At 40.6% G+C, this 17,052-nt stretch overlaps 2 protein-coding genes across 3 annotated transcripts in view; one reads left to right on the forward strand and one right to left on the reverse strand.

Annotated features, from left to right (window-relative positions):
• Positions 1 to 12,268, reverse strand: part of stxbp1a (syntaxin binding protein 1a) — a 32,316-nt gene extending 20,048 nt beyond the window's left edge. For both annotated transcript variants that reach the window (XM_035668511.1, XM_035668510.1), the window contains exon 1: positions 12,138 to 12,268. In XM_035668511.1, coding sequence (XP_035524404.1) covers positions 12,138 to 12,174 — 37 coding nt within the window. In that variant the 5' untranslated portion in view covers positions 12,175 to 12,268. The remainder of the gene's footprint in view (positions 1 to 12,137) is intronic.
• Positions 12,269 to 13,881: 1,613 nt separating this feature from the next.
• Positions 13,882 to 17,052, forward strand: part of niban2a (niban apoptosis regulator 2a) — a 26,977-nt gene continuing 23,806 nt past the window's right edge. The window contains exon 1 of the mRNA XM_035667667.1: positions 13,882 to 14,164. Within this exon, the coding sequence (XP_035523560.1) occupies positions 14,110 to 14,164 (55 nt within the window). The 5' untranslated portion in view covers positions 13,882 to 14,109. The remainder of the gene's footprint in view (positions 14,165 to 17,052) is intronic.

Consider the following 17,052-nt stretch of genomic DNA (forward strand, 5'->3'; position numbering starts at 1 on the left):
CTTAATGGTTTGCTCCTGGAGCTCTTAAGCAGGTGCTTGAGGCTGCCTAAGGCTTTTGTTTCTTGCCCCCCCGCAGAGGAGACAACCAGGAAGAGGTGAGTATTGTTTGGTTTAGGTGTTTAAGTTATTTTGTTGACTGTAGAAAAAAACAAAACACTACTGAACCTGATTGAGGTTTCTTTTTTTACGCAGACAGGATGGCCATTCCCCCTGTGCTTCCTCAACCACCCTGTGGAACTACCACAGCACAGTAAGTTAACAGATGTTTAACCAACTAAGGAATCAAAATCAATTCATGTATGCCTTACTGTCCTGTATCAATCATCCCCCCATTGAACCCAGTGAAACATTTAAAGTAATGGAACTCCCTCCATTACAGTAAATTAAATAAATTCAGGGGAGAATACTGTATGTAACATATATGTGCATGCATATGTTTTGTGGTTGTTCTGGCGTCTGGTTGTCTGCCATATGTATCTGACTGTCCTGCTCCACCACACTAACAGCTTATTTACAACTGTTTTCATGATTTTATCCATCCCATACCTCCTCATCCTTGAGGGTCATGAGGTTTCAGTTAAGAACATTTACTGACAACAAAAACAAACAATGACAGTGACAATCTATACATCCCACCCACTCATAATTATTTGTATTCAGGAATGTCAAATAGTCAATAAAATGTAGAATAGAAGAATAGAAATAGAAGTCTTGAAGTTTGAGCATGTGTTACACACACAACCATTTGTCTGTTCCTGTTAATATAAAGAATGAAACACTGATTTTACTAGAAAACTATTACCATTACCTTTATTACAACTCCAAAGTACAGCTATAACATGTGCTTTACAGTAATATACAGTGGAACTGAGTAAATACAAGGTGCTTATTCTTGCAATTTTCTGTTGTGTTAACTCACTTGGCTCCAATTCAACTCAAAATAGAAGCTAACATTGTCCTGCCCCACTGGTACAGATTTGAATATCCCATAATGCAATTCCTACACTGAAGGACAATAACATGCGAAAGTCAAATATAGCCTCCAACAAAGTTATTCTACACCAGTGGAATAATTTATCTCGATGATGAAACGCAGGGACTTTTGGGAAGTGACTCTGCTTTGTTTCTCAGTGATGTCAAAGATCCACAGAGGAAAAATAAACCCATCCACTATGAGGTCACGACACGACGGTTGTGTTTATGCTACGATACCAATATTGGCCTGATCACTGTGCCAACCATCTGCCAGTCGTATTAGGATAAATCCATTTAGGGTGAATTACTGTTAAACATCATGCTGGACTGCTGTGAATATAAACCACTAAGTCCTTCCGCACCGGCTAAAACCTGAGGCCACACTGATACTGATGGATTACCACAGATTAAAAAGGATTTACAGAAAACACATCAAATACAAATCAGGGATGTCAGTCAACGTTTCTCCCTCCAGAACAACCAATGGTAAATTCTTTAAGGTGATGAAGCCCCAGCTTCTGATTGGCCCCTTACACAGCCAGAGGAAGGAGCTAAAGGCCAGCAGTAGGATGGATGGACAGGGTGAATGAGGGGTATATAGGATGGTAGAAAGGACGGATAGGATGGGAGGAAGTGCATATAGATATGGAAGGATACATTCAGTGGATCGGATGGAGGAAGTGATTTGTCCTACTTATCGACACTGTGAGCAGTTGAAATTGCAGCAGTTTTGACACACAACTCAAGGAGGCAATTACTTTAAAAACCCACAGTGAGCTATCCATAAAGGATATTAATATATTTGATGACGCTCCTTATAACTCCAGAACTTTAATTTTCTTCAGTATCGAAATAAATGTCACATCCATGGGTACATTGCATAACTTTTAATGGTGCCAAATGTGGACTAAATGTATGCTTAAAAAAGACATTTTAGCCCACAGCTAATTAAGTGAAAACATGGCAATATTATACATGACATATCTTGTTTATATCCTCTCAAAGCAGCATTGGAAGTTCTAAAACTTAGAGCATGGTTATCTGCCAAACAAAAGTAACACAAAGGCTGTCTTGATTTTGTTATGCTATAGAAAACTAGAATGGGCCTTTAAAAGCAGCCTGCGTACTATATGACTGAAATTTGACCGAGTTAAACACTGACAGACCTGTGACTCCTGTGAGTCAGAAGAACTGTATCTGACCTCCTGTGGGACATATGATCTTGGAATAGTACCAATATTATTCTCACTAAATGACAGAGATTCCCAGACTCAGCTTCAGTCTATTTGCAGCACCTTCTATGTCCTGTTTGGTAAGCTGCTGTGTCAGCACAACAGCAGAGCCAATACAAACCGAAGCAACAAAAACAAACTACATGGGCTTTTACTTTATTAAGGAGCGAGGGCTTTGACTTTGGAATTGTTGTCAAATCTGCACTAAATGTTCAAAGTAACAGTTGTAAAATTAAAGCTGCTTCACTTTTATTCCTAAAAAGTCGACTTGTTTTTCATCCAGCAGCGGCTCCAGGCCACAGGATGAGACACTTCCACAAACAAAGAAACAGTGAGGATATCCGTCACTCGTTTTCCCTTTTCCTCTGCTGCAGCTGATGAGTTTCCTCTTGTTCTGTGCTGCAGCATTTTTCTGATAAAGGTTTTCTGATAAAAGCAACTTCAGTCATTGTATGTATACATTTGTATAAACTAGTGTTTCAGAGTTTCTCTTCTCCAAGAAAGAGCCTATTGCACATTTATGTTGATTAAAAATAAAACACAGTTTTTCAAAGGGCTACTTTCACACTAAATACTGTATCACACCCCTTGAAGATGAACTGAGGAACCACAGAATAACTTAATCCATGTTAGTCAATGAAGGGATATAATCGGATAATTCAAATCAAATCCAAATTGTTTATGGATACATCCCGGGACAATTATCACCCAACTCTGCTTTTCCACTCAGCTTTACAGAGCATTTTAGCATCTTTTGAGCTCATTATTTTGGTATTCCTGTCAAAATAGTTTTCTACCTGTTCAGCCCAAACACACAGACAGAGTTGGCAACTAGTTAGTGAAGAAAGTGAAGCAGTAGCAGCCAGATATAAAAGACATATTTCTCTCAAGAGTTAATAGAAACTAAACCAGAGCTAAAAGGAGAGTGAATATTGGACTTAAATTCATCATGTGGAAACAAAAACAAATTGAATGAATGCTAGTGTTTCTCCATGTCAGCTGTATGTGTAATAGGCAACTGTTTGCTAACATATAACATTATATAGTGATAATAAGTCAGTGTTGTATTTGCAGCTTGCTCACTGACCCCCAGTGGGTACACAAACCCTGAATGCAGCTTTAGGTTATGTTTGAGTGAATAGACGAATTCTGAACAGGGTCAGGGTCCACCCACACACAGGTGTCTTCACTTACTGCCTCTTGATGGGCATCTTCCTGACTCTGTTAGGTTATGGTACTGTATCTGTTTTGGTGTGAGAGCTAACAATAATTCTTACAGGTACATGAGTCCTGGCTCTGCCAAACCTGAATTTTATATTGTGATATATGTCTATATCTTATTTTGGTAATATGCGACTGTCTAAACGCTGTGCAACTTCAGGAATGTGTTGAAGCCAAACTATTTATTTTTATTGGCTTCAAAAAGTAGCTAAGACTAAAATATAACTTTTTAGTTTTACTGGAGACAGCACTATGAAGAAATTGTTTTTTATGTTGACTGGAACATTGAATAATATGACACTTTAGCTACTCCGTCACTCCTTTCTTTCAGCTCCTGTGTTAACCTCTAGTGAGTCATGTAACTATGATGATAAAATAGTAAAGCGGATGCTTCACACTCTTGCAACTGATGACTGAAATGAAGAGCAAAACCACCTCAGGAGGAGACTGCATTGTGGATTTTTCCTTTCTGACCTCCGAGAGGCACAACAATACAAGAACACACCAGTCAGACAAAAGGGAAGGGACCTGAAAAAACACAGCGCAACAGCTGTGTCAACCAAACAGGCAGAGTAACACACACACACACACACTCCTCAGAAGCCTCATAATCTCTTTCACGTCGAGTTTAACAGGATACACATCCTCATGGTTATGCACAGGCACAAACTTTTGTTATTTAAACACATTAAACTTTAAAAACATAAATAATAAATTAATTTAAAAATGCAACCGCAAAACATTCGATTTCAACCACAGAAAACATAAAAAGCGGCAACGTGTTTGACAAAACCAAACTGACCACACTTCATCCATTAGCCACAATAAGAAGCAGTGTGATGTGTTTCATGATATTACTGATTGGGTCAATGTACACACAAGCCTGACTCTACACATTATGCAGCAGTGAAGACCTGACAGTTTCTCCTTTGCCTCGTGGTTCTCCCCCCTTCGGGGACTTTCACCTATGAGTACATGACCCATTTTTTCTCTGGATCTCAGCTTCACAGCAGCATCACTCCCGAGAGAATCTGACACAGCTGATCTTAAAGAGAAAGGCGGACATTTCCGCAGGGCTCGCACTGAAGCACAATGACAGCCCTTGCCAATCTAAAATTCAGAGTTTTTAAAATTGTTTGTCAAAAAGAAAGGGTCTCAACTTAAAGAAGACCTTGTGAAAGACACAAATAAAGAACACATTAAGCCATGTCCATTAATAAAACTATGCCATATATAAGAGATAATGCACGGTCAAGCGTTCATTATTTTCTATGTTTGGACATGTTGGAGTTAATAGTATATTAAAAGAGAGCGGAAATGATGATGCTCTGTTTTATGTCCTTAAAATCAATCAATACAAAAAATTAAAATGCCTGCTATCTGCACCCGTTTAAATCGTGATCCGTTTTTAAGGGTCAGTTTATCTCCAGGTGGTACTACCCTGGTTTCCTGCACTTCAATGTATCTTGAGCACTGATTTACAATGAAATAGATTCCAAATATTAACTACACATTAAACACTGAATGTGAATGTTGAAATCTTATTTGTCTGCTTTCCTGCCCTGATATTTATTCTAAAGCCTGGTCAGACAGGCCTGCAGTTACATAACACCCTAACCAACTCCAACCAGCACAATAAATGCAAGAAAATCATATAGATGATCATGAGTCTGTAGCATCTCTGGCCTCCAACATCCATCCAGTCCAGAGGTCAGAGGTCATGCCGGCTGAGGAGGGGTGCAGGTCACCCAGCCAAAATAGGAAATGGACTGATGTGAGGACCCTTTCCCATGACCCACACCGAAAGGTGATGGGAGAGGATTGTACTTGAGCAGGGAAAAGGCAAGGTCTCTATATCTGTACTGTAGATTAACGATAGTGGACTGATTTCTGGTGACTGTGTCTGCAGCATGTCCACTAATTCTCATGCAGTTTACATGAACGTACCTCAGCAGCCCACAATCTGAGAAGATTCAATAGATATATAAGAGGCTACATGGGACTAGGCATGGTGTGGAAGCACAACAACAACCAACATACAACAACAATTTACACGCTTTTAAGATCTCAGGACACCAGATAATTAGCTGCTGAGACACAAACATTTTGGGTGTAAAGGCGTAAAGATCATCCGCATTAACATGCACAAGAAACTAGACATTTTGGGGGTTAGCAATACACTCACGACACGTTAGCCACCTGTCTGCTAAACAGAGAAACTCAGATGAATTGGTGCCCTTATAAATCAATAGAATTAATGCAGCAATCAGAACGTGAGTTCATTTGTTAATGCTCATATCTTTCACAGTTCATACTGTATTTATTTCCCATGCAAAATGGCAGTTAAGAAATTCTTTTTGTTTTAAATGTTGCACAGAATAACTATTTTTTTCTTACATAATGAAGTCAGTGACAACCACTTGGCTAATCCATGACTACTGTGCAAAACCTGGTGTTGTAAGACTCCTACTGGACGCCTACCTACGAACATTATTTTTATTATTTTTCATATGTATGATATTGCTGTTCTATTCAGATGAGAATACATTATTTGTGTTAAGAACATTTGATTCTGTGAGTGTAGTTTTCTACTTATGTCCAGAGGCTCTCTGTTTTCATGGGGGTGTAGAAATTAATATATCAAATGAAATGTAATTTAGGGCAACCACTTGACCCCAAATCAAGCCATGCTCTCAGGTCACATACCACAATGTGTGTTTGGATGTCAAATGGCAAAAACTGTTTATATGTTTGTATATTTTTATATGAGTGTGGTTGCAGTTTAATGTCTATAACAGACTGTATAAAGCAAGCAATCCACTGTGATGCTAAAGGCTGTTACAACCTGTCTGAAGCTCTGAGTGTTAATGTACACCATAAAAGCCCCAATCAATATCATTTTGCATTTTAAATCGTCCTCTGGTTAAAATAACAACTTGTCACATCACCATCATGTCATGCTCTCCTTCCTCTTCTGTCTCCTTAATGTGCGTTTCCTCTTTTTGTTTATATCGCTGGAAGACGAGAGCATCTTGGCTGATGCTGCTTGGCTTTGGTACTGCACCAATCTTCTATAAGTAGATATTTCTGTAACACTGTGTAAAATACGTCTCCACCGCATGTGTGTTTGTATGCGTAACGAGGATTGAGAGAGCAGTCATGTGCTGCTAAGAAGAGTGGGAGGAGGAGGACAACGTCTGCCAGCTCTGACACAGCACTCTCACTCTCTGAGAAAGACAAGGGCAATTCATTAAGATGAGCCACTGTAACCCTGCTTTGGAAAGCTCTATTTCAGCCAGCCCTTCATGCTCTGTAACCACGGCGACATGACATTTCGGCATGGATTTATTTGGGAGTGTGTGCAGCATGCTTGTGTATTTGTTGTGCGTGCCTGTGTGTGTGTTTTGTGGAGGCCCAGGGGCAGCAGGCACTGCGTCAGACACTGAACCCAGACAAGTGTGTGATGCTCTGTTGAGAGATGCTTCCAAGGTCAGTCTTTGTGTGTGTGTGTGTGTGTGTGTGTGTGTTTGTATGTGTTGTGTGAGTGTGTGCAACTAAGTGCATGCATGTGTCCTTCTCGGTTTCTGTTTCACCTCTCTCCTTCCTTCTCTTCTACAATGCCCTACAGAGAGAGGAGTAAATACACACCATCCTGCTTCTAGATATTTCTGTTGTTGCAAACATTCAGACATTTTGGGAAATACGCTTGAGTTAAATGAGAAGATCAATATTAGTCTCATATCAGTGCATTAAAGAATCTCGAGAAAACCACAAAAGTCCCTATAAAACATGCTGTTTCAACATGGCGGACTCCATGAAAGGCAACCCGGGGTCTCTGTAGATAAAAAAAAAGATTCATTCTACAACAAGTCCAATATTTAGGTGATTATACACTAATAAAAACACACCCTTATGATGATTATATTCCATTTCTGCCAATAGATCCTCCTAAATGTTACACACAGGACCTTTAAGGAGTCAGGATGTGTTAGCCTAGCTTAGCATAAAAACTGGGCATAGGAGTAAAATACCAATACCTCCAAAACTCACTAATCAATGCAATGAACCTCATTTGTTTATTCCGTAAAGTGAAATGCAAAAACAACAATGTATCGTTTTAAGGGATGTATTGGCTGTGAGTTTGTTATGGTTTGATTTCTCTGTAGGAACAACAAAAGCAAACCTGGGCAACTTTACTCCACCTGGCTTTTGTTTGCCAAGAAATTGAACTTTGGACATAACCAGGCTAGCTGTCTCCTAGTACGCCCAGTTTATATGCTAAGCTAAGCTAACCACAATTTGACTCTAACTTTGTACTTAACCCACAGACATGGCAGTTGTATCGATTTCCTTATTTGATTCTCAGCAAGAAAGTAAATGAGTGTATTTCCCAAACTGTCAATTTAGTCTTTTAATAGTTTCAAAGTCTTGCTACAAGAGACAAGAATAAAAGAGAGAACAATACAATTCGGGTTCATTGCCAAGTCCTACTCACAACTCGGCTGGCGTCTTTCAGCACACGCTGTGAATTGTTTCATTTTACAACAATGAACAGTACTAATAAATTGTATCATTAAAGATATAATATGAAACATTTCTGCCTTAAAATGTCTAAAAATGCTAGATCTATATTATATTTGTCGAGATGTGTAATTCCATTATTCCCAATGTTTCCAACAATGTTCAAACCCACAAATCTGTCTTTTTATTTAGGTAACAGTGCGTTTCACAAGTCACCTCTCAATGGTGTCATATCCTCTTTAAGCATGTGTCAGTGTTGTTCTCTTCCAGGAGCTTTCATAAATTGACTTTTTATGCAGTTTTAAGTCACATTTTTAAAATACACTTTGTCGATCTTGGTCATTTTTAAAATAAATATTGAAGGATTTTAGTCATTGGATGTCTAAATCTTAAGTTATCACAGAAACAAGCTGAGCTAACATTAGCAGAAGCTCGGCTGGCAAGCTGTCCAGGACGTCCACTGTCAGCCGAACAGCAGCGGAGACAGGCTGATATTTAAGGTGAAACTGCTTTATTTAGTGTTTTTACTGATTTTAATCATCAGGGCCGTTTGTTTTGGAGAGGAGAAGACCTGTGTGGATAATTCAGCTTCTGGTAAAAACCTCCTGAATGATGAACACTGAAGGAATGCTAACCGGGAGAAGCTGAATGCAATAAGGGCAATGGTTGTTAAGAAAACAACTTCCATATGATTCCATTTATAATATTGTTATACTTATTCCATGGTAACAGTGTATAATAATATGGAATTGGGAAAAACTGTCAGTATCTACCTGTTTAGTGTTTTTTTCCAGCTGAACTCCACCTCTGCATTTACAGACTTAATCATTCACACAAGAACAGCAACAACGCAAATAACTTATTGTTGCAGGTGTGATATGTCTTTTGAATTTTTGGATTACAACTGACTGATTTCGGCGCTCTGATTTAGCTCACTGATGATTGAATCGATCAAAAATGCCACAATAAACAGTTAACGACAACACTGCTGTTGGCCAGTGGGTGTAAGACGGTGGTTCGAGTCAGGCTGTTGTTTCTACACCTTCGTTTCTGCTGAACGGGCATATTTTGACTCTTAAATGGACAATCACATTACTTGTACCTGTTATGCAACTACAGGATGCTAATTAAAACTGTGTGTATGCTGAATGCGGAGTGTCAATCTGACAGCACTGCCTGCGCAGGATGAACCTAATGAACCTGAACAGGAATAACGGGTGAGACACTGTTAATCTGTCTAAAGTGAAAGATTTTTTGCAGAAATGTGATGAGGTATCTTGATATGTAAGGTATATATTTCAGTCGACAAACCAAAAAACAGACTTTCTAATGCTACTTTATCTATCAGGACTTTCTTACTTTAATTCCCAGAACATTAACTGTAGTCTACCACTGTATCAATATCATGATAGGAAATTACATATTCTGTGATACAAGATTGTATCCATATAATCCACTTCCAAATAAATCATTAAATTATTGAATATTTTCCTTGTCTGGGTCAACATAAAAGAGTCTCAAGAAGTGAAGAATACAAGGAATAGACACATACCATGAACACATGCCTTATATGCATTACAGTGTAAAGTGTTCACCTCCTGAATGTCAAAAACAGAATATTATTTCCTTTTAATCACTGGATTGTTGTAATTTACAAAAAGAGCTGCTGTGCTCTCTCAGTTTCATCAACCTGAGCAGCAGAACCATTTTCATTTAAATATCTACCAGCTCAGATTGTGATCCTCATCCTTCAGCCTTATTTTCCTTCTGTTGCTCTCTGGGACTGATGCTCACATACAGTCGTGAAAGGGGAGGGTGAAGCTCTGCTTGCTGCCCATCCCCCTCCTTTAGCCTGGCTGCTACATCCACTGCTGCAGAGAGGACCCATGATGGTGCTACCCTCCCCTTTTTGCCCCCACCGCCTCCACCAATCCCATCCTAGCTTCACCTCAGCCAAACAGAGCGCAGGTGTTGCCTGCTGCGTCCCTGCCTTCACCTACAGGGAAACATGCACGAGTGTTTACATTGCTCTGGAAAAGACGATTCAGTCGACACTAAGAGCCTGCGTGTGCCTGCCTTTAGTTTTACAAACTGGGTTATGTAATTGCCAGTTACGAGGCCTAAGTAATTAAATAATGCAGAACATACAAGAATATTTGGCATATGAAGCTGTATTACGTAATGTTGCAGGTACGCAGATGATATCATTTCTATCAAATTGCAGTGTTGTTGTTGTGGAGTTCAAAAAATGTTACAGAAAAATGACGACTACCAGTGATGCCTGGTGTTAAATGTACTGTAGGTCTACTCTGTAATAATAATACTAATTTTCACCGCAACCACAATGTAAAACTGGGCCACACAACATTTCCTAATAACCTTTTAAAATTGTGCTCTAACTCCACAGCAGGGTTAGCTAATGATTCAGTATGATCAGTGGAATCTTAACACAATATGATCATATAATGTCATTCAATCATTTACTATCCCATTGTTAAAATCAACAATTCCAAGCAAACAGTTGAGTAGCGTTAATTGTACTAGACATAGCCTTCTATCTTCTATCTATTATTATTTTCAGCCTTATCCATCACCACTGTTTAACAGTTTTATATACCACCAATCACAACAATATTTAATTATGTTGATCACACGCTGTACTCTAGGATTCAGTGTGAATGCACAATTTTGGGTTTGTAATCACTGGCTGAACTCTCCTCCATGTGGGAGGCCTGATCCTCAGCCAAAGCACAAACCTTTTTCGCCTTCTATCACATCAAAGCAGAACAATACTGTAACTCTGTATGACTGAGGAGGTGGATGTGGATCTGAGTGTGTGATTGGGTGGGGGGGCAAAATGTGCAGCAGGACACTTGACAAATATGACATACCGCTGATCCTGAAATGATTTAAGAAATTTAGAGATTAAGCAATCTCGCTGGCAGGGCGTGAGACATAACTACAGAGGCAATGCGTGGATGTGTGTAGTGAAATGTGAAGCCGAATCAATAACCTGAACAGCAGCTATCAAATGGAGCAATCCTGCACCACGGGCAGGGCACGCTACCGACGATGAAGAAAACGTGCAGCCGAAGAAAAGACGGAAAATATTAGTGATGTATTGAACCTGGCTTCACATGAAGTGGTCTCTACGAGTCTTTCTTTACTATGTAGGCCTGTCTGACATTATCACGACCACCAACGCTTGCACCCGGTTGACCCTGCTCGGGAGAATCGAGCTGCGCCTCCATATTCAGGCCTGCATCAGCACCACACACCGACAGTGCTGAAGCATCAGCCCGAAAAACTAATGGCGAGTCTAATGGCAAAATCAGATACTGCTCAGACTCTCCAGCGTCCTAATGATGCAGGATTACACTGACTCGGTGGCGCACCGCCAATAAAGGGCACGGTGATGATGAAAGGGCATTCGCTGATGGTTACTGGACAGTAGCGTCTTTACAGATAATGCGGAATTTCTTGCGTAGCGGCCTTTTTAGGCAACTTTCTCGTCTTGGATACAATCCGCCATTAATGTGTAGAGGGAGCCGACAGCAGCTTGATTCAGCTGTGACCGCTCCAGTCGAGAAAGGGTGTTTTACGCAACCGATTCATGCTCCATCAGAGGGGTGAGGCACTGCTGAAACCAGGGAATCCCACTGATCTCCTGTGACTTCATAACCAATAGCATTACATTACAATATTGGCTTTAATTAGGCGTGAGAAGCAAGTGTATGAAGTATCCTATAGAACAATGTTCACACAAAACCACAGTTTATGTTGCGGCGCAGTAAATCCCTGAAATAAGCGCTGATTGGGGCGTATGTGGGCTACATTTGCCGCCAGGCTTTCTGCATCCTTCTGGAGAATGATGCCTGCGTTTTCTGCCAGTGGGCTAATCACCGCTCGGTAGGTCTCCAACGCTTGAAATACAATTGCGCATCCGCAGCGCAGGAGCCTGGAGAGAGGAACCAGCCTCTGCGGGTTATCTACAGCTCCCTCACTGTACGCTTTACAATAGGATACAATGGAACACCAACAGCACCACCTTCATCATCACCATCATCATCATCCCCCCCAATACACTAGCTGATATCCGCATCCTGCAAACAGAGCTGTATTTGCGCGCACAGCTCAGCGCCACATCTCACCAAATTTATCGCAAAATAATATAAATATATATCTTACTTTCGCCGACCACCGCCTTTAATCCGATAGGTGCCATGATGCTGCGAGTGTTGGACCGAGTGTTCACCCTCTGCTTCCTCTCTCTCTCTCTCTCTCTCTCTCCCTCCCTCCTCACATCGCTGCGGAGGAGCCTCCAGTTGGAAACGTCACTGCGTATCCTTCCGCATCATCCTCTCATTGGTGGCGTTGGGTGTTGAGCTACAACTGGCGCGCATTAGCTCGCTTATTACCTTATTAGCAACCTCTTACTACAGCTGTTCCTGCTCTTAAATCCCTCATTAATCCTCAGATCAAAAAAGACTCGAAGTGTGTTTGGTTTATTGGTGATGTTCATAAAGCTGAATGTGATGTATACAAGTTGCTTATGTGGCCTGAAAAATCAAAGTCAAAATATATTTAGCTTATTTGGCTGAGAGCAATATGAAGGACAAAAGCATCTTTCGCTTGATAAATGAAATTCATGCAAACAATAAACTCCAAACAACTATTACTACTTATTTAACTACAACTGCTGCTGATTTATTTTAGGTCATTGACTAATTTAAAGGACCAGTGTGTTGGATTTAGTGGCATGAAGTGTGGTTTAGTGGTGAAGTTGCAGACTGCAAATAACTGAACAACAGTTAGGGTCATATTTGACAACCTGGGAATGTGAACGTACTGTGAACGTATGGTGGCTGCAAAACTCATGAAAAACACATAAAGCCGTGTCTACAGTCAGTGTTTGGTCTGTCCATTCCGGGGAATGGTAGAAACATGGCGGTTCAACATGGCAGCTTCCACGGAAAGCAACCCATGGCATCTGTAGATAAAAACGACTCATTCTAAGGTAACAAAAACACAATATTCCTATATTCAGGTGATTATACACTAATGAAAACGTACCTATGATTATTATATTCCATTCCTGCCATTAGATCCTCATAAATGTTACACACTGGACCTGGAACTGTTTATTGCTGTTACTGATACACTGTATGAAGCATACCTATAAACATGTGCTTATTACTGAACTCCAGACAGAGCAGCTGTTGCCAAGGAAACAACAATAAACTCATAACTTGCTGATTAGCAATATGTTTAATAAGAACATTATGAGAATAGCCTAATGGATTTCACATTGAAGCCGGCATTAATCATGAGAATATTGAACATATTTTTCTATTGCTCTGTGAGCATTATTTAATTTCTAAATAAAATGCAGTGACTCATTGGATCTTCATCACAGGTTAGCTGTGGTGGAGGATGTCAGTGAGATTCTCAGATTCTCTGGCCCACTTTAATAGTAAGTGTCCACAAGAGGGCAGCATGTATCTTTGTGCAAGAAAACGCAACCACTGGGCATCATTAAAAGGTTTTCCCACAGTGCAAACCCTCTAGTAGTACTGGAGCTTATTTAGAGCTTCAAGAGCAGTATTAAAAATAATTAAATCCTTGATATGAAACTAATTTAAAATAAGCCACATTGTTCAGGCGTTATCATTACATAGGCTACAGCACATGCTGGCTGGTGTATTAAATGTCATATTCATAAGTTATATGTTTAAATAAAGGCAGGCTGCACACAAACGCAACACTCACACTTTACAGTACATTGTGAATATGCTAAGCTCCTGGTTCTGACCACACCCTTGGCAGGGCCGACTGAACACGTTGGACCAGTGATGACTCCCAGAGGGTGTGTCCTGCCACAGTGAACCAGATCCGTGTTCACCTCCTCCTAAGCTCCTCGCCGTCGGGGAGTTGACCTCGCCTCAGTCTTCCTCCTCCTCCTCCTCCTCCTCCTCTCGACTTTGGAGACACTCAGCAGCGCCAGAGCCGTGCGCCTCTCAGGGGGGATAAGTGAAGCATTTTCTTTTCTTGGATACTTGAGACTCCTGCTGGAAATATCACCAAACTCTAGTTTCCCTTTGAGTACAACCTGTAACTAGATCGGATACTTGCAGGATCTGCGCGAGGCTCTCGTGTAACCATGGGGGACGTGGTTTCCTCTCACCTGGACGAGAGCAGGCGGGAGATGATTACAGGTAAGAGAGGAGTTCCCCAGCTGCAGCTCAACTTCCCACAGACTGAAGTAACTTAAAAGTTGCTTTATCCCCATCCAAAACAGCACTGAAACCTTCATAAGAGTTTGTAAGACTTTGTAAGTGTCTATATCCTTCAGTAGTGTCCTTACACCGATATTACACAGTTCATGATTGCTTTTCTGTATTTTAAAAAGTTTATTTCTTGATCATCATTCAATTACCTTCAAGTCGGCTTAAATTCTCTTTTTGTCATAATTGTCTGAAAACTACATTTAAGCTCTATTTTAGATCAAACAATCTTTAAACTGAGCTGTCACACTGACCTATAGAGATAAATCCACTGAAACCTGCCTGCGTGGTTTGTCAAAAAACCTGCCTTCACTCTTTTAATGCTGTATGTGCTGGTAAAATACATTACAGGCATTACCTGCAGACATCCAGCTTCTTGAGTTATTAATACAAGCAATTCCCTCTCAACAAGTGTCACCTTTCCCTGTTTCACTAAGACAAAGCCTGTCATTCACATCAGTGCATTGTTGCTCTGCTCTACTTGAAGAGCTCCCCTGAATCCCGTCTATGCCGCAGACCCATTTCTCTAAGATAATAAGTAGGTTTCCCAAAGGGGAGCGTGTTTGTATAAGTTTGGGACTGACTGCTATTTAAGTCTCAGATTGCTCCGGCCTCCCACTGTGAACTGTGCAGGTCTGTGTGATTATTTCAGCAAAGGCATGGGAGCAGAGGGAAGAGGAGGAACAGTGCAGAGGCTGAAACACACATGAATCTGTAGATGCTTTCTTGAAAGCATTAGACGGCCATTGCTAGAAGTAGTTTAGAAATGCATCCAAGGTCAAAAAACAGCTCAGGCAAATGGAGAAGACTTGCTTGTTTTTATTTTTAGTTGCCGTTTACGTCCTCCAGATTTATGCTTAGCAGGAACTGTTGTTTCAGAGTCATTTTATCCTCAGTTAGGATGTTCCTTCAGGACGGTAATTGTGTTTGTGTGCGTATGCTGGCAGGCGCACTCGCATGAGGAAACCACTTCTGGAAACCATAGATTATGTTCTTGAGGTTCAGACACTCAAGTTTGTTTGTTGTTGCTGTTTTTTGTGAAGCGGACAGAGAAATACTCTCAGAGATGGTTTAAAATAGGGAAAATAACATTGTTAAAGGCTGCCATCTTTGAGTTTTGGACTGTTGGTCAGACAAAACAAGCAATTTGAAAACATCACCTTGCACTGTGGGATACACTTGTGATAGCCATTTTCAATGTCCATTTTCTATGTCATCCTCACTATAGGTAGGCCTCTAAAAATCAAGGAATACGCAGCCTGTCACATTCAGAATGAGCTGAAAAGAAGCTATAAGCATGGAAGGTGTAACCATGACCTAGGGAACAACTTGTGTGACAAAACTATCTCATCTCAAAAGGTCTAATCACAAGCTTTTGTGGAGCTTCAGCTGCATGATCTCACATCAGCAAATGGTGCTGGCTCAGGTGTCATATGACAGAAGGTGTTATGAGAAAAGCTGATCTATTTATGAAATCTGTTTAAGATTAAAAAAACCTGTAAAACAAGAACCCCTGGAACAGCTTTATAAAGAGCCACCATCCTTTCATATCCTAAAATAATGCAATATCTGCTTATGAATGTGGCTGAGAAAAAGATACACATGGAGAGATGAGTCAGAGGAGAAGATAGTGAGTGAAGCTGCAGAAGTAGAGCAGGTAGAAACATGTCACAAGATTAATAGCTGAACCTGCAGTCTGACTCTCACACGCCATCCCTCCGTCTCGTCCATCTTTCTGCAGCTCTTTTGCTCTTTTCTTTGCATGTATGCAAATATGTACATAATAGCATAACAAATAGCGTGTCCTTAAAGTACCTGGAATCACAAAGAGTTTGTGTGCACTTTGAGTGAGAGAGAGAGAGAGAGAGAAAGAGAGAGAAAGAAAGAGAGAGAGAAAGAGAGAGAGAGAGAGAAAGAGTGAGAGAAAGAGAGAGAGAGAGAAAGAGAGAGTGAGAGAAAGAGTGAGAGAAAGAAAGAGTGAGAGAAAGAGAGAGAGAGAGAAAGAGAGAGTGAGAGAAAGAGAGAGAGAAAGAGAGAGTGAGAGACAGAGAGAGNNACACACACACACAGTACAAATGCAAATCATCCACCCACACAGTTCATGTTTATCAATCCATAATTGTTTTTATGCTTAACAAAAGCAGGGTGTGAATGAGTTCACCAGCGTATGTCAACATCTCATATTTCAACCATGCGTTTTATAATAATACATAAAGTTTCTGAGGAGATTATTTAACACCTTTCAAAGTTGTTTTGATAAGATGCTAATCCTACTTTATGACACTCTCCCTATCACAGCTGCCTCAGTACAAACTGATCTTCTGTCCGATGCTGTCACAGTTTTGTGTAGCTGGGACCCTGCTTGCTAGATGCACTATTGGACTAGGGGGATAAACAGTAATCGTGTGAAACCATCATAACCCCAAAAGGAGCTACAAAAGTCCATCCCCCTCTGCTAGTTCGCATCTGTCCTCAACTCAGTGGTTTTCTCATTTCCGTCCTTGTCCTAAGATAAATAAAGAATTTAAACAAGGATAAAGCAGCACAGTCTAAAGGCACAGCTTTAGATGCACCTGTTGTTCCAACACTCACCAATGGTCAGGAGTTAGTGACACTGACCAAAAGAGTGAGATTACAGTTACAATCAGCCAAAATGAGTTTCCTCCGTAGTAGGGGTTCTGGGCTCACCTTTTAAACAGGGTGAGGAGTCAGACAGAGCACTGCCTTCACATCGAAAGAGTGAGGTTTAAGTACTTTGCATATGCCATGCATCATCTATAGCACATAAAGATCAGTAAAAATAAAACATGAACTTGGCT

The sequence above is a fragment of the Morone saxatilis genome, unplaced genomic scaffold (genome assembly GCF_004916995.1).
Source record: "Morone saxatilis isolate NCDOM2014 unplaced genomic scaffold, NCSU_SB_2.0 Contig21, whole genome shotgun sequence".
NCBI classification, from domain to species: domain Eukaryota; kingdom Metazoa; phylum Chordata; class Actinopteri; family Moronidae; genus Morone; species Morone saxatilis.